We start from the raw sequence: 20,193 nt of genomic DNA on the forward strand, positions 1-20,193 counted from the left end.
TGGAGTACCCAAATCCACCCTAGAGGGTGCTTGCCAAACTCCTGCTCTCTGACAAAATTTTCTAGACTCCAAGCAGACCATCTTTTCCCCAACTTTGTTATTTACAATGATGTTTTAGTGAGGTTCACCAGAAACCGCACCCTCATCTTTCTCTAACAGAGGTATATATAATCTGAGTAATTATGTATGGTTTTTGGTAGTTTTAGCTCTTGGTGTAATTTTCAAGTTATTGGAGGTGACCCCCTTTCACATTTCTTTTAATGAGTGCACCTCTTCTTTTATTTATCCCTTTTTGTTTTTTCATAGTCTCTGTTCAGCAATTTAATGAAAACACTAAAATGAAGTCAGGTTTTCTTTTAAAGTCCAATAATGGAATTTCCATCCTCTTTTTCTTTTTAAGGAAACAAATTTAGAATCTAATAGAAAATCGTCACAGCCAGATTAAACACTGGGATTGGATGTTTATTGTACTCGCTGTAATGCTTATATGATTACCAGAGAGCTCAGCAGCAGCCTCTTGAGGACAGCAATTTGTGTCTGTCATGTACTTTCCCTACATACAGATACACTTGGTAGGTACTCAATAAACATATGAATGGATTGATTTTAACCACAGAGTTCTAATAGATTGAATGGTGATTTGTCATCTAGTAATAGGTGTGTCTTCCTAATGCACAGCCCTCAGTCTTGCTTTTTTGCCTAATAAAGCACATAAGGCAACATGTTTTCCAAAATATTATCCTCTTCCTACCAAGACAGGGACCAAATAGCACTTATGTGGGATTCTGCAGGTTTAAGTTTGAATTAAATGAGAATAAAGTACCCAGTCCACACCTGGCAAGATATTTGACATGCATTAAAGTTTATTGAGTAAAAGAATGAATTGGGCAATCATTTAACTTGAGACCATTCCCTTAACAGTAAAATAAAATTATTACTACTTGCTCCACCTCCCACACAAGATTGCTGTAGGGAACAAATGATAGGATGTTTATGCAAGTGCTTTAAAAACTGTAACGTACATTACTACGTTAAAGTGGGATTTGTATGCTGACTTAATGTCATTCCTATTAACTGGTATTTTTACTATTGATTCATTACAGCTACCATTCCTATTAAAGACCCCAACTAACCACAAAATTGTTTTAAACATTTTTAATACCGCGTTTAGACTATTTCTAATTTTGCCTGGTTGCAGGTCTGTGGTGCCACGTATGTCTGTGACAGACTCATACTTTAAAGAAAAACATTTATTTTTCTGGAGTCCTGTTTTCTACCTCAAAGAAATTTCTGGCAGAAAGAGCACGAATCAGATTCCAACCTATTACCTTAAGTGAACAGCGATCACGATACTTTAAAAAGGGAAGCGGACAAAGACCCCAAGATAGTTTCCCCCAATTAAAATCACTTTGACCAACGACAGCACCCAGTGGGGAGACCGGGGAGAGTCTAGGGCTCGGAACCGAGAGGACCGGTAGTACGAGGGCCCCTCCTCCCCCTCTTCCTCTATTGGAAGCACCGCGGGGCGGCGACCAGGGTCCAGCGCCAGGACGGTTGAGGGTTCCCGAGCGGGCGGCCAGGATCCGCGGCCAGTTGGGGTCAGCGAGCGCCGCGGCCGTTGGGAACTCCAGCTCCCAGCAGGCACCGCTTCTGCGGCCGAGGCGCGTGGCGGCGCTGCCCGCTGGGACTCGTAGTGCGGTCCGGTAGGAGAACTGGGGAGTCAGTCCTGGCTCCTTTCACCCACGTTTCGGAAACTGGGCCTGGAAGGGATCATGCCGGTCCACTCGTGCCCAGCGTCCCTCAGGGGCGGGTGCGAATGGAGCAGACCTGGCTGCCGCGCGGAGGCCCGGGTGGCCGTGCACGTGGGGGGTGGTTAGAGACGAGAAACCCGAAAGCCCCTCGCGCCGCCCACCGCCTAGGTGACGGTTTAACGCTTCTCCCGGGTGGAGGTGGGGCGGGATGTGTGGGAGGAGGGGCCGTCCCACCCGACTCCTCCGAGACCAGCCTGCGAGCCGGCCCTCCCTTCCCCCACGGGCCCTACAGCGCGTGGGCCCCGCCCCCCGGCCGCGGCGCGTGCGCATAAGCCCCGCCCCAGCCCCACCCCCACCCCCGCAGCGGCCGCCGCCGCCACCTCTCCCTTCCTCTTTGCTCTTTCCTCCTCCTGTTTTCTTTTCCCTCCTCCCCCTCGCCTCCTTTTCTCCTCCTCCTCCGGCGCTGACGCTCGCGTAGGGCCCTGGCGTCAGACGCGCGGGGGCAGGGTGAGTGCGGCGCGGGGTATAAGTAGAGGGTGCAGGAGGCGGTGCTTCCCCTTCTCCCCGGCGGTTAGTGCTGAGAGTGCGGAGTGTGTGCTCCGGCCTCGGAACACACATTTATTATTAAAAAAATCCAAAAAAATCTTAAAAAATCTTTTAAAAAACCAAAAAAAAATTTACAAAAAATCCGCGTCTCCCCCGCCGGAGACTTTTATTTTTTTTTCTTCCTGTTTTATAAAATAACCCGGTGAAGCAACCGAGACCGACCCGCCCGCCCGCGGCCCCGCAGCAGCTCCAAGGAGGAACCAAGAGACCGAGGCCTTCCCGCTGCCCGGACCCGACTCCGCCACCCTCTCTCCCCAGCCGGCAGCCGGCAGCCAGCAGCCAGCAGCCAGCAGCCAGCGGCAGCGGATCGACTCCGTTCTGCGGCTGTTGAGTAGTTTTCGATTCCGGTTGATTTTTGTCCCTCTGCGCTTGCCCCCGCTCCCCTCCCCCCGGCTCCGGCCCGCGACCCCAGCACTCGCTCTTCTCTTACGGAAAGGTCGCGGCCTGTGGCCCTGCGGGCAGCCGTGCCGAGATGAACCCCAGCGCCCCCAGCTACCCCATGGCCTCGCTCTACGTGGGGGACCTACACCCCGACGTGACCGAGGCGATGCTCTATGAGAAGTTCAGCCCGGCCGGGCCCATCCTCTCCATCCGGGTCTGCAGGGACATGATCACCCGCCGCTCCTTGGGCTACGCGTATGTGAACTTCCAGCAGCCGGCAGACGGTGAGAGCCGGGCCCGACGGCGGGCGGGCGGCCATGAGGCTCAGGCGGCGGCGGCGGGCTGGTTAGGCCGGCGGCCCGGGGGGAGGGGGCAGGAGGGCATGTCACCAGCCCTCCCCGGGGCCAGCGGGGCGAGGCTTGGGCGCCAGTACCCCGGTTCCCCGTGCCCGCAGGGACCCGCGCTGCCGGCAGCCGCACGCCCCTCGTACGCCGGGCCACTTCCTCCTTTGCGACCATTTTCTCGGCCTCAGCCGCTCTCAAACTTTAGGGTGATGACGCGCCGGGAGGGTGGGTGAGAATGGGTTCTAACACGACGCTCCCGCCAGTAGCTGCGGGATTCTGGGGTGTTGAGCGCCGAGCCCCCTTTTCCGGTAATAGGTGAAGGCGCTCCCACCACCCGAGGCTCTTGCCGGCGCCCCAGGACGCCCCAGGAAGTGCATTTCGTTGCTCGAAAAATACCACGTGTTGAACCCTGTAACCTCACAGGCCCGAGGCCTGTTCCGGCTACTGGCCCAATCGCCTGGGGGAGCCACGGGGACTTAGAATAAAGTTAATATGGTGGTCTGGTGGTGGTATCAGGCTTCTGATTCCGTTCTTAATAACTTGTCAGTGACTGATGGCTCTGGAAGTATAAAACTACCAATGAGACGTGCATTGGGGTTTTTCCTTTAGTTCAGACATTTCTCACTCTTAACAGCAGGTTAGGAGGGAGGGGATGTGGAAGAGAACCCTTTTGGAGGCCATCATTTTCTCAGGCTAGTTAGGTAGTTGTGATTTTTTTAATCGAGTTAGTTTCGTAGTACTGGTCATTTATTCGGAATATTTTTTTCCCTCTGAAATAGTTTCTATGGTTTTGAGGGATTTTACTTAAAAATGCCGTCACCAATTTTGACTAGAAAATGTTACTTGTGAGTGTCGTGTGGATTGGACTATTATACTTATGTGGCATTCTAATGGTGGTTTCCTTTTTTTTAAAGTAGTCCAGAATATCCATACATCATGGGGAATGATTGAGCACTAGAGTCAGCTTGAAATTTATGGGGAAAAAGATGCAGCTAACCTTGTATTTTTAAAAAGTTAAACAGTTTGCAAAAAATCCAGAATTTGGCAAACAGATATGTGACCTGATAACTTGCCAGGATTTTTCTTTATATCTGGATCAATTGACTTGCAGAAGTCATTTTCACTTGATTTTATGGTCCACTTTTGCCCTTTTTTTCCCCTGGCTACTTGAATATATGTCAAGTGTTATGAAATATAAGGAATTTATTTTTATTTTTGTAGGAAAGGTCTTAAAGGTGGAATTGAAACTTTATTTCATTAACAGATCTGGAGTTATTTAGTGATCGGCTTTTCACTAGGTAAAGTTACTGTGGAGATTTTTGGGTAGGCAGGCTATTGAGTGACAGCAAGCCCGAAGTTGTAAAACTGCACTGCAGGTTTTCTGCCCTTTTGCTCTGTAGGCAGTAGCTCCAAATGTCACTCCATAACGGTTCTTCCCAACTCTGGGCAAGATTTATCGCTGAATGAAAGATCAGGGAAGATAATTTTGGGGCAGGTAATCACAAACTGAAGAGCTGATAGAGAAAACTTGGACAAATTCTAGACAGCATGAAATGTAAACTTCTAAATTTAACAATTTTAAATCCGAAAAAAACAATTTTTAAAATTTCTTGGGGTTAGAAAGTTGAACTTCAGGTTACCGTGGTTACAGAACACTCACTGTGTATTGCCCATCTATTGCAGTAGACCAGTATTGTAACTACTCAAAAGAAGGTAGCATTTTTCCATCTTCCATTTATTTCATTTCTATATATACAAATTATTGTTTTTCCAAATATTATTTTCAGTGGTTTCCGTTTATTTTTCCCCCTATGTATTGCTACATTGATGTATTTGTAGAATAGCTTCTGAAAGTGACCAGTTTCCAATTTAACAGGAAGAGGTGACTCATTCAAAAGAAGCTCAAGCAAAGTCAGCTAAAAAACAGGGGAGCTGAGTAGGCGTGGTCAATTGATAAATGAGCTGACAGTTGTTTGTCACTATCTTCTAGAAACTAAAACTTTCATTTATAGAAAGAAGTGGCTGGAAAATTTGTCCTCTCACTAATTTTACAGTTAACACTAGCATGGAATTTGTGAAAATTGGTGTTTCAGGACTTCAAATGGACTGTGTGTTCCCACTCTTTAGGGACTAGTCTTTTCTACTTAAGGATGTATTTTTCCATTTAGAGTCTAAACTTCTGTATAAGTGTTTCTTTAATGGTACGGGTGCACATAATTTGATCCTTCATAAATGTAATCATAGGGTAGATTTTGAAATTTTCTAGCACTATTCAGAAACAATTGGTTAATCATCAGTTATTAAGTAAATGAATGATCTAAGATAAAATTGGTTTTATATGTAAATAAAGCATTAAAAGTGAATTGTGACTATCATAGACCTGGTATTTCAAAAGTTTTGTGTTACATAGCTAAGTACGTCCAACTTCACTTTAGTTTTGAAAGCCTGATTCAAGTCTTTCTGAATGGATAAAGCCTTTTTTTTAAAACATGGCCATAGGAATTGTGCCATGAATCACTGAAATCCCCCCAATAAGTCAGGAATTTTTTTTAGAAAATGGACTAATTTTTGTACAGTACTGACAGTGATAAGCAAGAAACAATTTTGACAAGTAGTAGAGAAGTTAAAATGCTTTAAAATCCATAAACTGTTCTGCTTGTGGATAATCTACAATTGCTTACTGTCCTTTATATTGCTTTTAAGCAGATTGTGAAGGGGAATCTCGGTTTTACAGTTGACTAGGAAAAGGTGCTTTTAAATTTCATGGCAATTAAAGGAAGAGGTTGTTGCAGAAATAAGTTAGTTCTTAATGATACGTCATCCGTTAACAAATTAACGTGGGAAATTTGGGGTTTTTTGATATTTGTCTTCTCTTTTTGCGTTGTACAGTTTAAATCTAGACTGGTATGAGGCAAGATCCAGCCATCTTGAAGTTTAAAGAGGTAGAGGGACCATGTGCTCTACTGTTCCCTCCACAATAGTTTATATAATTTTAAGTGGGCTATAAAAGTTTTGAAATAATATTTATTTTGAAAATGTCCTTCCTGCAGCGGAGCGTGCTTTGGACACCATGAATTTTGATGTTATAAAGGGCAAGCCAGTACGCATTATGTGGTCTCAGCGTGATCCATCACTTCGCAAAAGTGGAGTGGGCAACATATTCATTAAAAATTTGGACAAATCCATTGATAATAAAGCACTGTATGATACATTTTCTGCTTTTGGTAACATCCTTTCATGTAAGGTAAGCAAAAATATGACAGGTAAACATACTTACAGTGTTTTAGTTACTTGTAGTTTATTCCTTAAGATAGCAACCATGCTCTCTGTTAATGGATATCTTTATTTCCCAAATGCCCAGGTTAGGTAGCTGACAAGTTATCTCTGAGTACTGGAAAAATGCTAAATCAATAGCAAGTAATGAAAAATTATTACATATTTTTCCCTAGGTGGTTTGTGATGAAAATGGTTCCAAGGGTTATGGATTTGTGCATTTTGAGACACAAGAAGCAGCTGAAAGAGCTATTGAAAAAATGAATGGGATGCTTCTAAATGATCGCAAAGTGTAAGTATACATGTTTAGTTAATCATTCTTCAAATGCTTTTAATAGTTCAATTCATGCATTTTACAAGTAATATATTTGTGCTCTTAGAAGAGATACAGCTAAAGTGAAGATTAATAAACCACATCTTGGTAGATTTTATAATTGTCTTTTCTCCACATTCAGTGTAACATACAAGTAACAGTGAATTAATACAGCTGGTCAGCATTCAAACAGAAAAGAAACAGCAGAAGATAGGTGTGCTGGAATATAAAGCTTTTTCAAAAATAAGTGCATATTAGTTGAAAAACTAGAAATCCAGGCAGAAACTTAAGCATAATTCCCAAGGTAGTAATTAGCCCCTTTTACGTTCAAAGCTGAATCTAAGATAACTTGCCTGTATTTACATGCTGGTATGACATAAACTGTGATACAAACCCAGTGGTCTAAATTCAGAGCCCAGGGTGACTCTCTGCTTGGTTTTACTCCCACAGTTTATTGATGGAGTTTAAAGATTGTCATAATTGTTGTTTCAACACCTTTTGGCTCCCTTCCCCATGTAAAGATAAATCGTAATTAAACCAGAAGTCTTCATGATTAATCTTTTCTGAAATAAACTTGTTCTTAAAAGTTGCAAACTTTTAAAATAATGACACTGATAAAACCTCTATAAGACTTTCTGCTACAAGTTGTAAAAATACAGATTTTGTGAGCCTAAAGACATTACAAATCTCAATTTTATCTTCAATGCCAGTGGATTTTGCTTAATTAGGTAAATTCAGCTGTGAGGTCACATTGTAAGTGAGCTGTGAGCTCATGTAAACTGCAGTGATGGCACGCAAATTGGGTTTGGTTCTTACAGGTCAACTGCATCACTCTTAAGGTGTGGTTCTCATAAATCTGCATTAAGTGGGATGGTCAGTCCGTACATGGAGGAGTCATGCACATGGTGTTACCTGTTTGAGTTCCATCAATTACATGATTAAGGAAAGACTTTGTAGTATGTAAAGAACCCCATACAAGTCTTAAGAAAACCGGCAACTCCTCAATGGGAACAATGTTTACAAAGGCTAATTCTTAAAAATAATACATCTTTAAATGAGAAAAATGTTCAGCATCATTAGTATTCAGAGATGAAGCTATCTTTTGCCTGTCAGCAGTGCTTTAGGGGAAAAAAAAGAATGGCTACCCCTGGTGGAGGTCTAGATTAAACAAAGAACTTGATTTATTGCTGTTTTTTGAGTATAAAATGATACAACCCTTTTTGGAAAGCAGTTTGTAGGTATAAACTTAAGATCATTTATATACCTTTCGAGCTGCCATGATTTCTGCAACTCTATCCTAAGAACAAATAACAAAGTTTCAGAACGTTGCGGCATTATTTACAAAAGAAAGTTTTGTTGTCCACAATGGAATATCATGTTCCCACTGAGAACATTTATAAAACTAATTGCATGGAGAAGCAGCACCATATGGGTGGGGGGAGGTGTGGGGTGCGGCTAAGGGAATAAAATGTAGGTGTCTCCTATGGAAAGGAATTGTGCTGGACTAACGTTCTTAAGCACAGAGAACAAAAAGGCCTACGAAAAGTCAGTCATGATTTGGGTGGGATTATGGGCGATGGTTTTTTTTCTTTTAAGATGTTGGGGGCAGGAGTTTATTAATTTATTTTTGCTGTGTTGGGTCTTTGTTTCTGTGGGAAGGCTTTCTCTAGGTGTGGCAAGCGGGGCCTCTCAGTATCACGGCCTCTCTTGTTGCGGAGCATAACCTCCAGAAGCGCAGGCTCAGTAGTTGTGGCTCACGGACCTAGTTGCTCCGCGGGATGTGGGATCCTCCCAGACCAGGGCTCGAACCTGTGTCCCCTGCATTGGCAGGCAGACTCTCAAACCACTGCACCACCAGGGAAGCCCCTGGGTGATGGTTTTGTGATGTATATTATATTGTTTAATGACACATGTACTACTTTTAGGGAAAACCTCAATTTTTAAAACACATTTTGTTGACAATGCTGCAAAGAAATTTGTTCCAGGCTGTTGTATGTTAGAGTACAGAATTCGGTAGCTTAAATTTATATTTTAGGAGATTGCAAACGAAGTGCAAGAGCCATGTTGAAACAGCAACGATAAAAGCTTTTCTGTTTTTTCACTGGCGTGGTGCAGGCATACTCCACTAGTTTGTATTGCTGGACGTAATCTTCTTAACTCTAGGTTAGCTAGAAGGAAGGGAGAGGAGTGTGTATTAAGAAAAATGTTCTTTTTCGTGATTATAGTTAAGAGGTTTGTTCTCACATTTCACTTAAGGCCCTATTTCTGTTTTATAGTTTGCTTTTTATTAGAGATTCTGAAATTATCAGTAACTATTACAGAGTCAACCGTCAGGCTTAATTAACCTGAACTTCATAAAATACAACCTAATTTTATAGTTCTTATCTATTTTATTAGATTTGTTGGACGATTTAAGTCTCGTAAGGAACGAGAAGCAGAACTCGGAGCTAGGGCAAAAGAGTTCACCAATGTTTACATCAAGAATTTTGGAGAAGACATGGATGATGAGCGCCTTAAGGATCTCTTTGGCAAGTTTGGTAATGTGTCTGAATTAAATTTTTATACTCAGTTCTGAGTAATTGTTCAATGTTAGTTTTGGCTAATATTTTATACTAAAAAAGTAAGTGGGACTTCACATATTTTAAAATATTGTAGTTACTTGGGTTAAGCGACTGATAGTCCATTATACTAGCATATAAATAGAATTCTATCCAGTTTAAAGGTTAATAGCATTGTATTAGCACTGTAAGGTGTGACTGTGTAATTGGAACAGATCTTAAAAGCTTTTGCTATGTTAAGAAATTGTGCTGGATTTATGTACTAACAGATCCCATTTCATCAGAGGCATTGCATGAGACACAGCCAACTTAGGTTGGAGTGTAGTCTTTAATTATGGGACAGGAAAGCTGGCCAGCTTTGGGATATTTGGCCAGTCTCAGCATCATGTTTGACCAATTTAAAATAATGACTTTTACAGACAAAGATCCAGATTTTCCCATGAAGTGTGTAACCGGTCTCACTTTAGATAGTTGTGTAGCTGATCAGAAAATGAACTTTAAATTGTACCCTTGAAGGTGATTTACTTGCCCCTTACCTTTGCTTTCCTTTTTGTTTAACTTAAATAGGTGTCCCTTTTTAAAAGCATCTCAAATCATAAAGAATGAGGACATCTAATACTTTACTATTGCCAAGCTGGCATGCCACATTGAACCCTCTAAACAGTTGATGTGTGCCCATACATCTTGCAGATTGCCTGTAATCAGATGTCATTTGTAATCTTTTTTCCCCACCTACCTGAGATAATACTTAGCACTTCTGTTAAGTCTGTTTTATTTGAGGGAGTGGTGGGGGAATATGTGTCTTCAGAAACATGCCACCTCCTCCAGGTGCTTCTGCTATGTCAAAGGTCAAACCCCGTGTTTCCTCTGCTCCTTGTTGAAAATCAAGTGGACCAAGGCTTAAAAATTCTTAAAGAAAAACAAATTGTTTTAAAATAATGCATCTGTTTTGTACTAATGCTAAGAATAAAACTTCATCATCATTTACATTTGTCTAAAACGTATCTCCTTAAATGGAAGGAGGAGTGTTTCAGGGAATAGAGTATTAACTTAGCTTCTTAGTAGAAATAAAGAGAATATTTAGTGCCCATGGTGGGAGAGAAGAGGGTGGTTATAGGAGGAATAAATTTCTGGAGGCTTGGAGTTTTTTTTAATCCCCATTTTTATATTTTTTTTCATGGCTTTGTTTGTGTATTGAAACTTGAAATGTATAAACTAAATGTTGTATGGAATATCTTTGAATCATTAAAAAAATTTTTTTTAGGACCTGCCTTAAGTGTGAAAGTAATGACTGATGAGAGTGGAAAATCCAAAGGTTTTGGATTTGTAAGCTTTGAAAGGCATGAAGATGCACAGAAAGTAAGACTTAAAATATACTAACCGAAGGCAGTGTGGGTTTTTCTGTATTTTATAGTAAGATGTGGGGGTATAAAGTTGAGTTGTTCTTGCATTGAAATACACATGCGTACCAACGGCTAGTCTACATGTTCATCTCCACATATATTGTTTTGAATTACTTGCATTTTATATATTTTGAGGGTATAAATTGAAAACCTCTGTTGTCTTAAAACCTCACAGTTTAGTTTTTATGGTGGGTACATCTTTAGCTTTTATAATCTAACAAATTTTCTTTATTGTTAAAAAATGAATTTATATATTGCAAGTTAGTAATTAAAATTTTGTGGTCTTTGTAAGGCTGTGGATGAGATGAACGGAAAGGAGCTCAATGGAAAACAAATTTACGTTGGTCGAGCCCAGAAAAAAGTGGAAAGACAGACGGAACTTAAGCGCAAATTTGAACAGATGAAGCAAGATAGGATCACCAGATACCAGGTTCATTATTTAACTGAACGAGCAAAAATAAGACAGGGATGAGGAAACCTATTTTATGTTCATTTCAGTTACTGACAGGTAACTGGAGGGTTTGAGAGGGGAAAAGGAGAGGAAACATGGGATAAGATAATAGGAAGTATGCTTAAGTACCACTACAGTTTTCTTTTTCTAAATTTTTTTTTCTTTATTTTATTTTTATTTTAGGGTGTAAACCTTTATGTGAAAAATCTCGATGATGGTATTGATGATGAACGTCTCCGGAAAGAGTTTTCTCCGTTCGGTACAATCACTAGTGCAAAGGTAAAGCATATGATGCACTTTTCTTTTTTTTTTTTTTTTTTTTTTTTTTTGGCGGTGCGCGGGCCTCTCACTGTTGTGGCCTCTCCCGTTGTGGAGCGCAGGCTCAGCGGCCATGGCTCATGGGCCCAGCTGCTCCGCGGCATGTGGGATCTTCCCGGACCAGGGCACGAACCCGTGTCCCCTGCATCGGCAGGTGGACTCTTAACCACTGCGCTACCAGGGAAGCCTGATGCACTTTTTTTTTTTAAGAATTGGGAAAAATCCATGCCCATGGATATATGTATATAAATTTTATATTTCATATGGAGTGGTTTTCTTTATAAATGAATGGTCAAATAGTTTTTGCTTTTCTCTAAAAAATCAGCCTTTCATTTTTCAGAAAATCATATCTTTGCTTCATTACTTCAAAAACTTATATTCAGGGCTTCCCTGGTGGCGCAGTGGTTGAGAGTCCGCCTGCCGATGCAGGGGACACGGGTTCGTGCCCCGGTCCGGGAAGATCCCACATTCCACGGAGCGGCTGGGCCCGTGAGCCATGCCCGCTGAGCCTGCGCATCCGGAGCCTGTGCTCTGCAACAGGAGAGGCCACAACAGTGAGAGACCCGCATACCGGGGAAAAAAAAAAAAACAACATATTCAGATTTGAAGTGGCTGGAAAGGCTGCATTTGATGACCATAGTGATTGATCATCACATGATATGCACTGTTCTGTACTCTGTTAAACTAGTTATTTTACTGGTTAAAGAAAGCAATTTATTAGGGAACTGTAATTGTTACTATTTGAGCTAATCTATATTTGCTTACAGAATTCACTCTGGGGAGTCAAACTTAAAGCCCCCTAACAGTAAAGGTAGAGATCATGTTTGCTTTTACTTGAAATCAGAAATTAAGAAATACAACAGTAAGATTCTAGTTTAAATTCTGGAATTTTGATATAAGAGCCTCTGCTTCAGGTGTTTTTTCTGGTGTCCATGGCCCCAAGAATCCTTCTGTATTTAAAGTTCTGTATGTATGTACCTTGAGGGGTGGGAAGAGTATCTAAAACTTTAAACAGATTCTCAAAAGAGTACAGGAAAAATGAAAACTGAGTGCTCTGGAGAACCTCTGGCTGATCTTTCTATTCTGCAACCCTATTGACCAAGGGAGCTTCTACGATAGAACGTTAAGGAGCATAGTAGAGGAATACACGTAAAAATGCAGGTGATGCAGCTTCTTCTGTTTCATTCAGCCTGTGCTTTTGTAGAAGAACCTGGAGTACGGTAGAATCTATTCCTGAGTTTGTTTATCCTCAGTATGTTCCCTGAAAATCATTTAAATTGAATATTGTGCATCAGTTTATTTTGAATGTATGAAGAAGCATGCATGTTTTACAAAGGAGGGTCTTTTTTAAGTCCTTTTCAAAAAGTCCTTTGTGGATCATATCGCTGTTAGCAAGGAGGTGAAAAGGTTTCGCAGGAATTCTGGGAGAGGAGGTCATTATGTTAATTTGATAATGCTTGCTGAAAAACAAATTGGTCAAGACAGAAGTGTAAAAAGGTGACCCCTCCATTTTTCATTTTCAGTCTTGAAAAGGAGTTTGGTTGGCCTTTCCAGATAATTTTCCATGCTTGTATACATTTTGTATACATATAAACAGTTTTTATAAAACAGGATCATAGTATACCTATTCTGCAACTTGTCTTTTTACTTAACAGATCTAGGTACATATTTATTTCCGGCATTTGCTCATTTTTTGCTAAGGGCTGAATATTCATGGTACAGATGTACCATAACTTATTCTACTGTGCCTGTATTATTGGTATTATTGGTCGTTTGGTTTGCTTTGCATGCTAACACTGTTAGACCCACCACTCTGATAAACATCTTTATACATATATTTTTGCACACACACCAGTATTTCTGGAGTTCAAGAATTGAAGTTTCTGGTTAGTGGGTGTGTGTATTTAAAATTCATACAACTGAATTGTCCCAAAAAGGCTGAACAAATTAAATTACTACTAGTCTTGTCAATTTAGTAGAAAGTGGTATGCATCTTTTTAAATGAGATGTACTTTTTATGTGTTTACTTGTTTAGCCTATTCTTTGCATATTTTTATACTGCGTTGGTTATCTTTACTGATTTAGGGGAAATTTCATGTCAGCGCTTTGTTTTATGTTGCAAGTATTTTCTCTAAGTCTTCCAGTTAGGACTTTGAGGGTCTTGTGTCATCTTAGTTTCCCTGTATTTTTGCATCTTATGTTCAGATATAGAATCTTATCTGGCAGTTTGATGTTTTTCAATGTGATGTGAATAAGAGCTGTAAGTTAATTCAGAATTATCCCTTTGTACCACGTACTAGATAGTCCAAAGTCCGTCTTTCCCCCACTGTTTTAAAATGTAAGCTTTAACATATGAAGTTCCCATAATTGCATGGGTATGTTTCTGGACTCTTTTTTGAGATATAATTGACATAAACATATTCAAGTATATAACATAATTGTTTGATATTTGTATATACTGCAAAGTCATCACAATAAGTCTAGTTAACATTCATTACGAAACATCTTTTTTCTTGTAATAGTAACTGTAAAGATCTACTCTCAGCAACTTTCAGATGTATAATACAGTATTATCTGTAGTCCCCATGCTGTACAATACGACCCCATGACTTGCTTTATACGTGGGAGTTTGTACTTTTTAGCTACTCACCCTGTACCTCTCTGGCAACCACCAGTCTGTTCTCTGTATCCTTGAGCCCAGTTGTTTGTTTTGTTGTTTTGATTCTGCATTTATGTAAGATCATTGGTCTCTGATTGCTGTTTTGTTTGTTCTGTGCCACCAGCATGCTGTTTAATGTAGCTGTATAGCACGCTTATGTATATTGCAAGGCTACTGAGAAGTTCTTTGCATCTCCTCGTTGCTTGTTTAAAAGACTTTGAGTCATTGTGAGCTTCCTGAATATTGTTTATACTCCAATGTTTATGGCCCTTATGGTCTTGAATGTGAAAGTTTAATTTTAAAATGTGGATACTGTGATATTCAACTGCTTTTTCCTCTCCTCTAACAAGTAATGAAAGCATCTTGTCAGCTCGAATTGCTAGAATAGTCAAATTTTAATTGTGCATGTTTTTAGTGGTGCTAAAATTTAGTAGGCCTTGATTGTATTTAGAAATTAAACCTTAATATTGAAAATCTAAACCTTGAACAAAGTTGCTATTGGACCTCCACCCCTTTACTTCTTTTGCTTGGCTGGGATAATGCATGCATGTAGTTTACCCTTAATATTTGGATATCAAGGGAAAAATTGTGGGAAAAAGTGATGAAAGCATTGACAGGGTTTAGTTAAATGTGAGTCGGTGGCTATAGTTGATACTCTGCTTTTTGTGCCTCATCTACCATTGCATTAATCATGTGTTTTCTTCCATTTTCTTTTAATAGGTTATGATGGAGGGTGGTCGCAGCAAAGGGTTTGGATTTGTGTGTTTCTCCTCCCCAGAAGAAGCCACTAAAGCAGTTACGGAAATGAATGGTAGAATTGTGGCCACCAAGCCATTGTATGTAGCTTTAGCTCAGCGCAAAGAAGAGCGCCAGGCTCACCTCACTAACCAGTATATGCAGAGAATGGCAAGTGTAAGAGCTGTGCCCAACCCTGTAATCAACCCCTACCAGCCAGCACCTCCTTCAGGTTACTTCATGGCAGCTATCCCACAGGTAGGTTTTAGAAGAGAACAAAAACCTCATGAAGGCTTTCCTCTTCAGTCATCTTTAATGTTTTGTGCCCCACTAAAAAATAAATAAAGCCCTAAGATGAAGAGATGTTAATTATGATTGGATCTGAAAAATGCTTAGAGTGTGAGGACCTGCTAAATGTTTTGAGTGCATAACTAGTTGCATTATTTGCTTTTTTCTTTAGCTGATACATTTGCTTGCTTTCTACAGACTCAGAACCGTGCTGCATACTATCCTCCTAGCCAAATTGCTCAACTAAGACCAAGTCCTCGCTGGACTGCTCAGGGTGCCAGACCTCATCGTAAGCTTTTTTTTTTTTAAGGTTGCAAAGTATTTGAACTAAAAACATAAATGAGGCGAATTAGCTGTTATATCCCAATGGTATATTAGCTCTTGCTTTTTATAGTTTATTTTTATGGGTGTTCATTTTGGGGATCCTAGCATTTTGTTTTTAAAACAACATTGTAAAATGTTTCACCATTCCTTAAGACAGCAATATCTATGCCGTTTTGATTTTCCTTTATGACAAGTTTGGGAATGCATCCAACTCAATTTCATATTTGGTTAGGCAGTAGTTTTAAAAGATCTTGTTCCATGTATGAGGACCAGGGTCCAGGCATTTTCAGCCTTATCCTGTGGAATAGTGCTGTATTGCAGGAACACTTAGAATCAGGTTCATGTATCATATTCAGATATTAATAAGTACTTGTTCTTGTATGAATGAAAACTTTTTATTTACTGATGCTCTGATATGATTAAGTCTGGAGAAATGGCATATAGGAGCCTAAGCTTTTAAAAATGGTTTATGTTTGGTCATCTATAGCCTTTTGTGCAAACCTCAGCTCTGAAAAAGCGTCATGAACACTTGGTGAGTTTCTCCCAGTTAATGTGTGTTCGTATCTTTAAACATAGCATTCCAAAATATGCCCGGTGCTATCCGCCCAGCCGCTCCTAGACCACCATTTAGTACTATGAGACCAGCTTCTTCACAGGTTCCACGAGTCATGTCGACACAGCGTGTTGGTGAGTCTTAACCCTTCCTGTAAAAGTTGGTCTCCAATTTTAAATAGCAAGATAAATACGAAAATCTTTTTATTTTTTTAGCTAACACATCAACACAGACAATGGGTCCACGTCCTGCAGCTGCTGCAGCTGCAGCTACTCCTGCTGTTCGCACCGTTCCACAGTATAAATACGCTGCGGGAGTTCGCAATCCTCAACAACATCTTAACGCACAGCCACAAGTTACCATGCAGCAGGTGTGGATTTAATGATTTCTTTATAAAGATGACAGTCCTTGATCTCAGTCAAAGACATTGAAGACAACTGTATGATATATGAGAGCTTAAGCTATGTAGAATATCTTGTTGAGGTGCCACTAATTGATAGTATGTAATTGATAGTATGTAAAAATGTCTTCTGTGTGCTGTACTCTAGGAACTAGATAAGCGTTCAGCAGTCCCTCATCCTGAATTAATTATGTGAGAGTTTTGTCTGGCATAGTTGTAAGAAAGGGTGAAATAAAGTTTAGTTTGTGAGATTTGGCTTACCTTTTTCTTTTTGACCCTAGGACCAAAATCGTTGTTAATCATAGAAGTATGATTCCAAAGAATACTCCAGATAAAAAAGAAAATTCAACATCCCCTGTGCTTACATTACTTGAGCACTTAGGTGTTAGTATAGCTACCTTAGGCTGTGTTTCCGAATCACTCAGCTTCTATTTATGTTTAGATTATAGTCTTTATCCAGTTAATTTCCAATGATGGCTGTATTTGTACTTGCCATTACTTCTGTACTTTTTAAACTTAGGAATTCTCCCGTTTTCTTTCTAGCCTGCTGTTCATGTACAAGGTCAGGAACCTTTGACTGCTTCCATGTTGGCATCTGCCCCTCCTCAAGAACAGAAGCAAATGTTGGGTAAGTACCTTTGTCCCACCTAGTCAGTTACAGAGACACTAGAGAATAGGAAGACATTTAGACCTCCTCTGTACCTAAAAATGACAGCCAGGGTGGCAGGATGTGCATTGGCATGAATGGTTATGATGGCACAGTTTGTCTGCCTGGAAAAGCTATTAAAATGTTGCCTTTGGTGGACAGCGTAATAGGGCATTGCTTGCCATGTACCCCGCCACATTTTTGGAAGAAGGAATTTGAACCAAATGAGTAACCACTTTGATTTTGCCTGAGTACAGATTTAACATTTTAATAGTAAACATAGCTTCAGTTCCTCTTTTTTTTTTGGCAAACTGACAGCTGCCAAGAAGTAATTGCCTTGTGGTAGATCTTAATCCGTTTTATAGCAATCTTCTCATGAAAGATACTGAAGGGGTGGGTTATGGGTTAGCATTTATTTGCTGTATACAAAAGATTCTTAAACCCCAGTTTTAATATGGTAGATGCCTTAAAAATTTTTTGTTTTTTTGATTGGAGTGTTTGTTTGAATGTTTTTGTTCCTAGGTGAACGGCTCTTTCCTCTAATTCAAGCCATGCACCCTACTCTTGCTGGTAAAATCACTGGCATGTTGTTGGAGATTGATAATTCAGAACTTCTTCATATGCTTGAGTCTCCAGAGTCTCTCCGTTCTAAAGTAATTTAAATTTTATCATTTATCTAGTAGCTTCTTATAGTACATATTCCAGGATGTTTTGTAGGAACTTAATTTTTCTAGGACATTTATAAGTGCTTTATACAAGTCGTGCACAGTTCTAAGAGTTTTATAAATATTAATTGAAAATCCTCATAATAACCTATGGTGCTGTTATCACCATTTTATACACGGGGAAACTGAAGCATAGAGAGGTTAAGTAATTTGCCCAGTGCTCACAAAGCAGCTAGGGAATGGCAGAGCTTGGTTTCAAATCCAGTCTCTGTAACTCCAGCGTTCATGGTGTCTTAACTGTGCTGCATCTTAAAGGGATGTTTGCTGATATTTCTCAACTTTGGGGGATTTTTGGTGGGGAGAGAGTTAAGAAGTGCAAGAGGTTCATAATTCTAGAACAGTGGTGGAATGGAACCCAAAAGATACGGATATAGTTGGAATGTTTTTCGATAACAGTTGTTTCCACTTTCACCTGAGGAAAGGAATTTGCCTTTGTTGGACATCTGTGTGTTGTCCATTTGAAATTATCGTCTAATTATTATTTTTCAGAGCCAGTTTCTCTTTTTTTCAGGTTGATGAAGCTGTAGCTGTACTACAAGCCCACCAAGCAAAAGAGGCTGCCCAGAAAGCAGTTAACAGTGCCACTGGGGTTCCAACTGTTTAAAGTGAGCCTGCCCCCTATGTTTGTTTCTTATTTTATTTTAACAGTTTGACCATATTTTGAAACATAGCAAAAACTCATTTTACCATTAATTCAAATGCATTTAAAATTTTTCGAAGAGAAGTAGAGATACAGAGGAATTAAAGGAAACTTTACCTGTTACCCTGGTATTGACTTGAATTTTTAAGATCAGAGCCCTTTCAAGCATTTTGTATAGTAATTTGTATTAAATGGCTGTAATAGGGGTTGGCCCTGTATAGCTGTTCTTGGAGGTCTTTTCATAGCTTAATACATTTTCTTGGGTGGCAGCGATGACGGTTGCCTTTTGGCCTCTGCTGTTGCCTTTCATTAGCCCCAGGAAATGGGCTGATGTAGCTGTGTAGCCAGAGCCAGGGATGGGCAAAGCTTTTCTGTAAAATAGGAAATAGTTGGGGCTTTGGGGGCCGTGGTACATGTTGAAGCTACTCTGCTCCACCGTTAGTGTAAGAACAGCCACAGACAACATGTAAACCAGTGGGTATGGCTGTGGTCCAGTGGAGCTTTACAGAAGCAGCCTGTAAACAGGCTGAATTTGGCCGAGGGCTTTACATAAGTGTCAGTATTGGTCCTGTTATTTTTGTTTTGTTAAAATATTTGACATATAACAGTGTGTAAATTTAAGGTGTGTAACATGTTAATTGGATACATTTATATATTGTAATATGACTGCCATTATAGCTATAGTTAGCACCTCTGTCACTTAGGTAAAGATCCTTTCTTTTTAGTGGTTGGAATCATTAAATTCTGTCTCGTAGATTTGATGATTATAACCTTTTTTCCCCCCACATTTACAGATGATCAGGGACCATGAAAAGAAACTCGTGCTTCACCGAAGAAAAATACCTAAACATCGAAAAACTTAAATATTATGGAAAAAAAACATTGCAAAATATAAAATAAATAAAAAAAGGAAAGGAAACTTTGAACCTTATGTACCGAGCAAATGCCAGGTCTAGCAACATAATGCTAGTCCTAGATTACTTATTGATTTAAAAACAACAAAAAAAAACAAAAAAATAGTAAAATATAAAAACAAATTAATGTTTTATAGACCCTGGGAAAAAGAATTTTCAGCAAAGTACAAAAATTTAAAGCATTCCTTTCTTTAATTTTGTAATTCTTTACTGTGGCATATCTCAGAATGTCACTTCTGTTTTAAATAACAGAATTGATAACTGAGCAAGGAAACGTAATTTGGATTATAAAATTCTTGCTTTAATAAAAATTCCTTAAACAGTGCACAGTGATGTTATGCTATTTTATTTCTCTTTGTAATTAATTGGCTTGGGTAAATAGGTGATAAGCTGGCATTGGTGTAAGAACCTCTTTCATGAGAAAGTACTTCAGAGGTTTCTTAGTTTTATGTAAAAGAGGCATAAGACAATGTCTGTAATGCAGTTTATGAATTTAGATTTCCATGTGAGTTCTTGAATCGAGGCATATTTTATTTGTTAAATGACCTAAACGTCTTTTGAGATGATGCCAGTATATGACTGACTACGTTAAGCGTTCTAGGCTGGCAGATAACTAGCTTAAACTCTCATTTATGTGGTATAAAACAGTAACAACTACTGTATTCGTTGGATAGGGTATAGATAACAGAAAAATTACACTGAAGACTAGACATATTAAGTGTACAAAGTTTAGGATTCGTTTTTTTAAGCCTTCTTTTTAGAAGTCCTTTAATTTGATGATTGTGACTTATCTCAATGTAATACCTTATCATCCAAAGTACTTGCGAATAACGAAGATACAGGGCTTCTACATCTAGAGAACAGATGTAGAAGATCAGGAATGGGGCCCAGGATATATGCATTAAACCAGA

General features: G+C 39.8%; 1 protein-coding gene across 2 annotated transcripts; it reads left to right on the plus strand.

The window, feature by feature from the left end:
* Positions 1–2,302: 2,302 nt before the first annotated feature.
* PABPC1 (poly(A) binding protein cytoplasmic 1) lies at positions 2,303–19,607 on the plus strand. Of its 2 annotated transcripts, none has more exons than XM_082674979.1 (15): positions 2,303–3,022; positions 6,133–6,326; positions 6,532–6,647; positions 9,066–9,205; positions 10,491–10,585; positions 10,922–11,059; positions 11,264–11,359; positions 14,778–15,050; positions 15,279–15,369; positions 15,981–16,091; positions 16,173–16,327; positions 16,901–16,985; positions 17,526–17,656; positions 18,240–18,333; positions 19,163–19,607. In XM_082674979.1, exons 1-14 carry the CDS (start codon positions 2,830–2,832, stop codon positions 18,330–18,332), a joined length of 1,911 nt encoding a protein of 636 aa, XP_082531105.1. In that variant the 5' UTR covers positions 2,303–2,829; the 3' UTR covers position 18,333; positions 19,163–19,607. The 2 variants fall into 2 exon arrangements, with proteins under 2 accessions (XP_082531105.1, XP_082531106.1); XM_082674980.1 differs by having other exon boundaries at positions 9,066–9,196.
* The last annotated feature ends 586 nt before the right edge of the window (positions 19,608–20,193 follow it).

This window comes from Grampus griseus (genome assembly GCF_964374135.1).
Source record: "Grampus griseus genome assembly, chromosome: 17".
Classification (NCBI taxonomy): domain Eukaryota; kingdom Metazoa; phylum Chordata; class Mammalia; order Artiodactyla; family Delphinidae; genus Grampus; species Grampus griseus.